Source organism: Electrophorus electricus, chromosome 5 (assembly GCF_013358815.1).
Source record: "Electrophorus electricus isolate fEleEle1 chromosome 5, fEleEle1.pri, whole genome shotgun sequence".
NCBI classification, from domain to species: Eukaryota; Metazoa; Chordata; class Actinopteri; order Gymnotiformes; family Gymnotidae; genus Electrophorus; species Electrophorus electricus.
Genome location: NC_049539.1, coordinates 6,999,418 through 7,010,389, shown reverse-complemented (window position 1 = coordinate 7,010,389; position 10,972 = coordinate 6,999,418). Strand labels below are relative to the sequence as shown.

General features: G+C 42.3%; 1 protein-coding gene across 1 annotated transcript in view; it reads left to right on the top strand.

Moving 5' to 3' along the window:
• Window positions 1–7,837, top strand: part of tmx3b (thioredoxin related transmembrane protein 3b) — a 39,113-nt gene extending 31,276 nt beyond the window's left edge. Inside the window, 2 exon segments of the mRNA XM_035526527.1 lie at window positions 778–846; window positions 4,778–7,837. Of these exon segments, the coding sequence (XP_035382420.1) occupies window positions 778–846; window positions 4,778–5,056 (348 nt within the window). The 3' untranslated portion in view covers window positions 5,057–7,837.
• The last annotated feature ends 3,135 nt before the right edge of the window (window positions 7,838–10,972 follow it).

Here is a 10,972-nt window from a genome sequence, read left to right as displayed (position 1 = left end):
CTCCCCCCTCCTTCCGCATTTCTCTTAGGAATTCTCTTTGATGGCTGTTATTTCAGTTCATTTAAAAGCCTTTAAAAATGTTTTGTTCAGGACATCAAAAGAAATACCCCATTACCATCGGCTACAGTTTTGTTCAAAGATAAACAGTTGTAGGGGGAGCAAGTTTAGTGGTACTTAGTGGTATTTTCAGCTCTGCTCCCCCTGTAAAGCTTCAGCTCCCCTTTTTTGCTAAGATGCTTTATGGCTCAATAAGCAGCCTTTGGTATTTATATGAAGGGAGATTCATGTCTTGATTCCTGTGAGTAGCTCATAAGCCTATATATGTTTTGTATTATTAACTGGTTTGTTAGATATTTGTGTACATTTATTTTAGCTTTATTCTGTTTATTTACAGTGGAAAGATTTTGTTATTTTGCTGTTTTTATTTTTATAGGAGAGGACATGAAAAGCCAGATGGAAATGTATTTTTTTCCCCCTTTCTTTTTTCACTTAGTGCTCACTGGAAAGACAGCCAAAAATCATAATTTAAACAGATAAAAAGGAAAAGGACCGGAATAGTTTTATCCTTTTCTGGAATTTCTCTTATTTTTCACTTGGCAACACAGATGCTGGCCACTATATAAGCAGCCGCTGACCATGTTGCCGTGGAGATGGTTGGGCAGCTGCCCTCGAGGCGTGGCAGGTTTGAGGCCGCTTGGCTGGTGGCTGTTATGGACTCCAGGCTTGCGGCCAGCTAAACTAACACCAGCCTCTTTGTCCTTCTGTTTGTGTGAACAGGCCTACGGAGGCGATGGAATTTTCCAGAAAATCAGGCGCGTGGCCTACGATGCCAGATCCACCATCATGGTGAGTAGAACATGACCTGAGGGGACCGGTGACATCATGGCCAGCATTGCAGAGCAGAGCTTGGAGACAGCTCATTTACGCAGCGCTATGCTTTATCTGTTGAGTTTACAGAAAAACACAGGGTCACAGTCCATTGGCTTAAACATTTAGATGCTCAAATTGACCAGTGTTTCAGTTTTTTGGTTTTTACTTCTTTTTACTTTTTTTCTGCTTCTATTTTTTTGCTGTTTGCATAGACCTGCATGAATGAAGCTTCTTCCCAGCCTGCTTCCCTGACCCCTTGCCACTTGCATAACAACCACCTGAATTGCATTCAATTAAATTCCTTCACGAGAAAGAGCTGGGGAAAAAGCTGACTAGGACAGAAAAAAAGAACACCCCCCCCGCCCCAAACACACACACACAGGAGGTTGTGTGGAATGTTTTAGTGGTGGAGGCAATGAAATGATCCGTGTCAGTGGGCTACCAGAGACAGACTCCAGCCAGAGTAGAAGGGAGATGGGCAGACATAACAGTGCGCATGAGGAGAAATGTTATTGACGTTTGTCTCCATTGTGCACGTCGGTAAGTACGAGTGAATCCAAGGTGCCCGTCGGCCCCCGCCTGATATGTGGGTGCAGTTTCAGGAGGAAAATGATAGATTAGATCTCTGGATCTGCTGAAACTGCAGAACGAGAAGGTGAGCGGGGGAGGGGCGAGGAGCGGGACACCTCAAGGGTGAACATGCATAGGCCTTTCTTCATTTTATTTATTTAGTTTTTCTTTCCTGCTTTTTGGTAGGGCCTGGGCGTGGTCTGTCTGCGGTGAGCGTGTAGGCACACAGAGCGACGCATGGGGCTGATTAGTTCATCCACTGTACTATAATCCTCTCTGCGGCATCTGGGATTGTGGAGTACATGTGATGTGATTAAAATGACCCACCACCTTGCTGTTCTTTTCAGGCAGTTTCATTGGGCAGGCCAAGAACTGCAGGAAGTACCGCGGATCCTCAGCTGGCGAACGTTGAAATTCAAATAATCCTGCAACCGCATTCTGACACTGTTTTTTTAGAAGGGGATTTTGTTCTTTTAACCAGTGGAGTGCCCTCAAGTAACTGCGCATTATAGAAGCTTTTTAGAATTCACCCTGTGTGCGTTTTGTGAATAATAGCTGAGTTAGCAGACAGATTGAATGGGTCTTAGATTAATGCAGAGAGGCAGCAGATAATTGGGGGGATTTGCCATGTGCCAACTTTATTGTTGTTCTGAGATGTGCAGGTGTCTTGAAGGATAGTGCTATCAGGTTAATTAAATCTGACCCCAGATTTTAAAACTGCCATGTCCCACCCACAGTCACCTGGCACAGCTCAGCAGGTGCTGTGTTTTTCAAAAAGATCAAACGATGTAACACTCTTCATTTCAGCTCCGCAGAGCGAATGACAATCACACATTTCTATTACATTCGCAGTTGGAACGCCTTTAAGATGTTCTCTCAGAAAAAAATAATAGGCTTGTGAAACTTTGCATAGGCTTCCTCTTTGCCTATGTAATTGTCAGTTGATTCATTGACCGTGGAATTAAAATCCTGATGTTCATGTTATGCCTGAACATTGTAGAAAAGAATACGTTACGGCAAGGTCCAGGACATTTCCTGAATTTAAAAATGGTACACGTGCTTTCGGTGGATGATGAAGCCTATCTGGCATAACCTACTCGAGTCACATAGGTCAGGGTTTTCGTCCAGACAGGGGATCTCTGGCCAGTCCAGGATTTTATCCTGTTCCAGCTTCCCAAAACTCCTGAACCAGATAGTGAAGAACCACAGGGCTTTTTGTTAGCTGACTATGGCACGTTGGCGGCTTGCATAGAACGAAAACATCGTCTGGCTGGGGGACCTCAAGGACTGGTTTGAAAATCTCTGGCATAGGTCACACTTTGTTCTCAGAGTTGTACTGAATTTGTGGAATCTCCAGATTTCTATGCAGTTCACAGCTCCACGATTGTATTAAAACCACACCATGTTGTTGGGCTGAATCGTCCAAGCCGAGAGCGCCGAGCCTGGGCTGTGCATGGTTCACGCTGATCAGTGTATACAGCTCCCAGTAGCCCAGGCTGAGCTTGCCAATGTTCCAGCTGGGAGGCACTAAGTTCCTGCAATCTTGATTTGCTAACTGAAGTTGGGGGTATTCTTTTAAATGGGAGTTTAATAGGTTAAGCAAGCATCAGCACATCTTGCTTCTTCCTGCCCTGTTCACATTACAATTAACCTTTAAAGCCATTAAAGCTTTTTTGGATGTTGTCTGTAGATGCTGTCTGCTCATCTGTAATTTGTTATACCCTCCTTGTGTGGGTTGTTGTGTCCAGAGTAGGGCGTGTTAGAAGGAACAGGATGGCTGTGATTTGGGATGTTTTCTGCTACTTGTTTGTGAACTGCTGTGTTTTGCTTGTGTGGAGAATGTGAACATCTACGATCTCGATATTTTACAGTGCAGCAGTCATATGGAGAGAGGGTGCCTTCATTACAATGTTAATAAGCAGACTTGCCGTATCCAGAAATGTTCCTGGTTTGTCTGATAACTGGGTGTGAGCTATTTCTGACGTGTTCAAACAAACAGGATCCACTCACTGGATTGTTTGCATGATTACAAGTCACCATGGAGACTGTTAACTATTTAAACACTCTGGAAGCACCTTGCTGCTTGCTGAAACAGTGGAAGCAATTAACTGCCATGCATATCTGTGATGGCTTAGTATATTGCTAGGAAGGCATCATCATCCAGTTATGGCCCAGTTATGTAGATTTTTCCTTCCAAAGGAGAAACACTAAAGCTGTATTCATTTAGTTACAAACTATGTTTTTCCAAATTACTACTCATCAATTATTCTTTCATTATTGGTTGTCTTTTATTATCTTTAGTTCTTTATATTAGTAGAAGTAGTTGTTGGCGTGGGGTTATTAGTGTCCGTTTCTGGCTCTTTTGAGCGCAAATGCTGAGTGCTCATTCTCGCAGCATCCTGTCTCTCAGTTGCGCTGGCTGCTGGCTGACCGAGGCGGCGTGCCGAATCTGGGCTGGGCGCAGGGCCCGGTTCAAAGCCCAGCCTGCTGCTTGAAGCTGGGCCACCCATTAGGAAGCCTGGCCACCACTGGCCGAGCCCTGTCAGCCCAAATGAGTCACACAGGTGGTGTTCTGTCATGAGGCTGCTTTCTCTCTCCTGAGCATGCTGCGTGCTCTGCCGCCTTAGCCTTCAAATCATTTGCAGCTTTCAGGTTGAACACTTCTGCTCCTACTCATCGCGCCCTCCCTGCCTTCTCTAAGGCCTGCTCCTGTCTTTCTGAAGTTAGGAGTAAACAACTTTGCATGCTGAACTTCCCATGAACCTAATATTCCGCTAAAGGGCTTTTTTTTTTTTTTTATTATTATGATTTTTTAGTGTTTTTTCCCCCCTTTCTCTCTTTTTGTATCTTGACTTATTTATTGTGTCTTAGTCGTGTGTTGAGGTAGCTTCGCTGAAATGCGCAGGAGTCCTCGTGTTGACCTGGATGTGATGCAAGGCCCCAGCCGAGTGGGGACGTTGGGAGGAGAGAGATGTGTGGAAAGAAAAGCAGTGCCATGAGACCTTGGGTGAATTCATCTGTCTTGTTGGGCGAGAGGTGTCTGATGACTCATGCTGGAGTGTGCTGTTGGACTCTACTCACCATGGACATAAATCTCCTCCATCTGCTCTCTTTTCTGTCTGCACCTGAGCTCTTCATTTTCCTAAGCCTCTCACCCTCCCTCTTTTGCTCTGTTTGTGCTCTAAATGGCTCAGGTTGTCAACGCATGACTTAAGAAAAACAAACAAAAAAAACCTAACTCCTTTTTTGTGCTCTCTCGACCTTTCTCTCGTGCTGTCTTGTTCTGTTGCACTGATGTACTCTGTTGCCTCTGTTTGTTTGCTTCTTTCTCGTGCAGTCCGTGTTCCGCAGTTCCCCGTTGCTGGGCTGCTTCCTGTTCGGCCTGCCGCTGGGTGTCATTAGCCTCATGTGCTACGGGATCTGCACGGCCGAGTCTGACGACAGCGAGCTGATGAAGAGGGAGGGGCTCACGGATGAGGAGGAGGAGGAAGAGGAGGAGGAGGAGGAGGAGGAGGAGAGGCGGCGTCAGGCTGGCAAGCTTGAGGCGCCCAGGGACGAGAACGTGGGGGACTCGGAGGCAGAAGAAAAAACTGCAACCGAGAAAAAGCTTGATTAACCCAGGGGAGGCGTGCGTGTGATGAGAGGCCGATGCCACAGACCTAGTCCTTAAACACATATCAGTGTGTGGTGGTTTTTGGTTTTTTTAATTATTATTCCTCACTTTTATTTTTTTGGTAAATACTTCTGCCCCCCAGTTTACTGCTGTGGGGATTAGGAGATCTGTTTTGAAACATTTCTTTGAATGTCTTTGTCTTTCCTATTTATGAGAGTTGTGGACTTATGAGGACAGGAGATGTAAAATCTTTAAAAATCTTGTTTGGTTTAAGGGTTTTCTTGAAGGGAACATGAATGGGTGTTGTTTGGGGGAGAGGTGGGAAAATGAAGCCAAATATCTGGACTAGCGGCTTTATCTTAAACGGCCATCCTTTGGAGTCCACCCTCGTTTACCACTTGTTTAGCTGTTAGACAAGAACTAGTTTATCCTCAAATATACTGTGCACTTTGCTCCTGTCGTATGTGCGGTGCTGTTCAAAACACCCTTTTTCTGCAGTTTTAGCTTTGAGCGTCTCTTTATTTATCAGAAATATTTGTTGCCAAATTTAACTGGTCTTCTTTTGCAAGGAATTTAAAGTACATTGGTACATTGACAGCCTCTGATAGATCATATTTTTTATATAGTAGATTGCAATCACACGACTACTGTAGTCAGTTGTTGGACCACGTTACCTATAGCCAGGCTTGCCTCCAGGGCTGATTAGCCTCAGTCCCCAGTATTGTCTGGAATATATGCACATTTTACCCTTTCAGATGTGCAGAATGCTGGAAAGGGTTAAGAGGATATGAGGACATTTCAAATGTAGTGAAATCTTTCCTCCAATGAAATCATATACCCAGGTATTATTCAAAGACCACTGGAGAGCTAATTGAACAGCCTGATTTCTATCCATGTATGGTGTCTGGATCACATTGCATCCCCACTCGGTTCCACTAAGAAATTACTTCAGATTAAGATGCCATTGTGGAATGAATGATGAGTCTAGAAACTGAAATGAACGATATACTCCAAATCTCAAGTCTTTGGCAAGCAGGAAGGCCAAAACTACTCCAGACTTTAGCCTCCTTGTTCCTGAAGAAGCTAAACTGCTTTCAAGCAAATGCTTGCATCTGCTTGATATCAGGTTCCTATTTGGTCTGTGCATTGATGGGATTTGGAGCAAGAACAATGCTGCAGTTTGACAAATGAGCTAGGATGTTCAGGAGTGCTGATTTAATAACACAAATATGCCATTGTGAAATCTAGGCTAATTATCCTCATGTAATGTCTAGTAGTAATAAGATCTTACAATGATCATAAAATCTAATTTCTGTGTAAGGAAGGAATCCATTTCCATCTTCTTTCTTTGGCTGTATGCAGCATTTTATGGCATGCCACTATTTGTGTTCTCTTGAATATGGAATGAGTTTACGACATTACTTATTTGAAACATTTTCAAATATAGAATATAAATATAGACCTCTATGAGTCTGAAATATTTTTGAGCAACTCCTTGAATCTTTGAGGCAGGGTGGTATGAGTCTTTCCCCTTTACAATACATAACTACCTAGTGAGTGAACTAAGAAGACCTAGAATTTTGCTGAATTTTGAAATTAAATCCCAATAGCCAAAACAAAAGTGGGTAATATGATCTGGCTCTTTGGACAATGCCTTTTGAAATGTTTGCCAACTTAGAATCAGCACTGAATTCTGCCTTGCAAAGCATGTAGCAGTTCAATATGCTTTTTTTTTCTGTCAGAATACTAGTGACGGCCGATAAATGTTTGAAATTGATTTTTGGGTAGAATTGCCCTTTTATAGGTTTAGATATGTTGTCCTCTTTCTTTTATCTGTTGGGTTTGTTGATTAGAAATAAGTTCTCACCCTGCAATGCACTGCAATTAAAAGATGTTTATGCACTGAAAATATCGGTAATGTGATTGATTAGTTGTTAGGTCACACGAACATTTTGACCAAAAAATCTAATCTATATGGCTTCTTTTCATACACAGGACAATGGTGCAAGCTGCTGAGTCCATATATGGTTTCTGTATTTCTGCAGTAGATCTAGAAGACTGATGTTGCAAACAGATTGAAAGGCAACTAGTCTGGTGCAAATGTCAATTATATATTTGACTAGCATTATAAGTAGCATAAGGTTAAAAAAATGTAAAAATGAAGCAAGGGAATTGTTACACAATAGCATTTAAAATGTTGCTATAAGCCAGTTGACAGTTAATAAATAAGACAAATCTTTTCAATATTATACAGAATGAGATTTTGTGGTATAACCTTGAAATTTCTATAGTTATTTAAAAGCTGGCTTAATGTAAATCAACAAATGGAAAATCATGTAACTCATTTATGGTTGGATTGGTACCATAACCTTTATCTCTTTTCATACAGAGTGCAAAAATAAAGACCTATTGTTAAAACCATAAAGGATGGCAGGGTAGATCGTGTGTGTGTGTGTGTGTGTGTGTGTGTGTGTGTAAAAGACATTTAAAAATATGATTTTAAAGCGTATAACAAGATGGTTTAAGGAACCAAATGAAGTTTGTTATAAATAACTGTGAAGTCTGTGCCTCTGTTATATGATGGAACTACTCTTGCTGTAAGTTAGGCCTCTTGCCTAACAATTTCTTCCTGTAAGAACCACATGAAATACCATGACATTTTTCTAGCAACTTTTCCAAACTCGTACTAGTATGCAACCTAAATGCTCATATTACTTTTTTGTGATGTTTATTTTCATTTGTGTTAGTAATTGTGTATGCTTTATAAAAGGCTTTGCATCATTACTTGTGTTCTCTGTTCCTGCCCCTTCTGCCAGAACCCACTGCCACACACCATGTGTATTTGAGGAGTCTCATGCATACGATCAGTTCTAATAGGAGCACACTGGTGGTACATTATCATGTGCAAATGCGTTGTTTGGGGGGGGGGTTGGGGTTGTTTTTTTTGGAAATATTGTGTTTGTGGAAGATAAACCTGGTCCATGTTTCAGGCTTTGATGCGTATAAACTAGGGCTTGTGACGGAGGTGAGAAAAGTAAATGTTTGGGGAAAGGTCTTTGTTTCTTGACGTGCACTGCATTCTGGTAAATGGTTGCTTGCATAGAGCAGGTCGAGGTAGACCGTTTCATTACTGCTTTGTTCTTATCGTCCTCCTTCAGTGGCTTTCACCCTGATACCATTCCACTACAGCCACGGGAACTGAACCCAGCCACGTTTTGTTTTTGACATTTCTAATGATGGGCTCAGGAAAAGTTAATAATGCAGTTTATAAGCAGTTACAACCACTTTTTAAAAAAATCTCAGTAGTACATATAGCCTGCTATAAAACCACATCTCAGTGAGGCTAGAAGTTAACGCCAAGTAAAGGTTTGAGGGGAAAAACTATTCATGCTATTGTGGTGCGTTGTTTTATATTGTTTTATATACACTTTCAGCTAGAAGTGTCCCCTAAAATAAGGAGTCGTTTTGTTCGTATAGAGGTCTCTTTCTGCTTTGTGCTCAACTTTTCTTCGTGGCATTCATAGGTAGCTCGTTCTTGACCATGCTCTGTGGATGGAAGAAAAAAAGATATATCTTTTTTTCTTCCATTCACGCCTAGTTTGTCATCCCCTCTGGGCGTCAACGTCGTTCTCCACGCTTGTTCCGTCGCCTCTTCTTACTCCTAACATGAGCCTCCATTGATCACTTTGAGAAGTGTTGCTAGCTGAAAGCCTGGGAACGTGTCTAATTAGATCGAGCACTTCTCCCGAAAGTGTCACAGCCTGTTGTCTGGGGGTACACTTCGCTCTCAGCTGGATTCGGAGAGCAGAAATTCTTTTTAAAATCCGGTCATATTCACATTTATTCTGCTTTATGAAATGATTATTTTCATATAAGACATCGGTAGAGCTTAATTTCGTAGAAGGACGTCTGGCTGATTATATTTGTCAAATAAGCACCAAAAGTACCTTAAGTTCCTGAAATCATGTAGAAAGCGTTGGCTGCATCATCTGATTGAAGACTTGCATTAAGTTGTTACGTTTCATTTATCCATGTTTTCTCAAATAAGGTTTTTGTTTTTATTTATGTATTACTGGTTCGCAATCTGTTTGTTAGTGATGAGCTTAACTCCTTACCAGCCATGTTTATTGTACTGAAATTGTGCAAGAAATAGATCGGAGGTTTCTGTAGGCCTCTTTGGGAGAGCACGAAGCGTTTGTTTTCCTCTGCTTTTCTGACGAGCTCGTGCGCCTCGTCCTAGCGGCGCGTGAGCGCGCGAGAAGCTGATCTAGCTGCTCGCGTTAGTCAGATGGGTCGCACGCGAGCAGTAATCCTTCTGCCGCGGCGGAACACGACTGCTCACGCTGCACTCGTGTAAAAAGCAATTCACTGCTCAATTGCCCCGCACTAGCTGAGAGCTCACTGTGTGCCAAATGAACAAAAATCGCTATTGTTAACTACCGACATGCCGTGCCCCCTCCCCCCGCGTTATTTCCATAAGAAGGTATTGGAACAGTCACATGAACATTTCTCAGTGTGCTTTTGTTCAAGCCTATATAGTTGCTTGGTTGGTTGGGTTTGGATTTATTTTCCCTAATTCAGCCTGTGTATTGTGGTGCTTGTGAGTACAATCTTTGCAGTAGTTTATTATTGGTGTGAAATAACGCGGTCACACCGTTCTTTACAGTTTTGACTAAATATTCGAGCATACAGTGCCAGAATAAATTTACAGTGGAATAAGATGAAGAAACGCATATTTAGAAAGCGCTGCAATGTCAGACTGCCTCACTAGCTGAGGATGACTAAATTGCCTTGATTTATTTTTTAATTCACACTAGACAATGAGTAGTGCCTATGTTCAAATTTAATTGTGTGGGACAGTCTGTCTAAGGGTGGCCTGTACATCTTGGGTCTGCATTGGAGATGAGACTAAAGCCCTATGTACCACCAGAGAAGAAAGAGGAAACAGATGCAGAAGATGCAGACAGCGGAAACTGGGAGTTCAAATGCTGCATTAATGCGTTTGACAAGGAGATGACCACACTTAAAGAAACTGATGCATATGCGCTAACTCTGATGAATTTATTTCTCTCTCCATCTGTCACAATATGGGTGGCTGTGTTGAATGTTCACTTCCAAATTCATTTGTACTCGAGAGTCTTTTTCTCTCTTGTATGGGGCAGCTGAGCTTCCTGCTGCTTTTGCTCTGTAATGTGCTTGAACAGACAAGCGTGCGATTCAACCCCTTATTCCCAGCGACATCTTTCTTTTGTCTTGGTGTCTTTTTGTGATCGATTCCCATCAAATTGTCAGCCTTCTGAGGTTCAGCACCTTGTCACAGCCGATGTACGTTTTGCCGTTGTCTTGCCCGACTTGCCGTGCATTTGGCGTCAGTCATGTCTGGACACCCTTGCACTTTTAGAAGTAAAAGTAAAAAAATAAATAAATAAATCACCCTATGTGCATGGAGCTCTGTATTTATCTGGTTCATAGCTTCCCTCAACAAATGCAATATCTTACCTTGTTTCTCTAAGCCATATGCCTTAATTTAACCATTATCACAGTGAATGAGCAAATAACCACTGGTAAACCTATATTGCTTTCCTTGTTCAGTAGATGGAAGGTTTCACCTTTGTACCATTTTTGTAGATTTTATAGATTTGTACTTCTGCGGTTCAGTTTTTGAAATGCTTTTCTAATGTAAGTTCTAATGTAAGTCTTACACTGTAGTGTAAGGAGAGTTTGGTATAATTTGACTCTGTTTATGTGCTAACAGCTCATTAATGGTGTGGAAGGATGGGTTTAATGGGGGGATTCGTCTCCTCTGGACTGTCAAGGTGACTTTCTAGTACAGTAGCCTGCCTTCCTGCAGAGAGGAAGTGACACGCTCACAGCTGGAACTGTCATTCATCTCGGCCATTCTGGCAGGCAACCCGATTA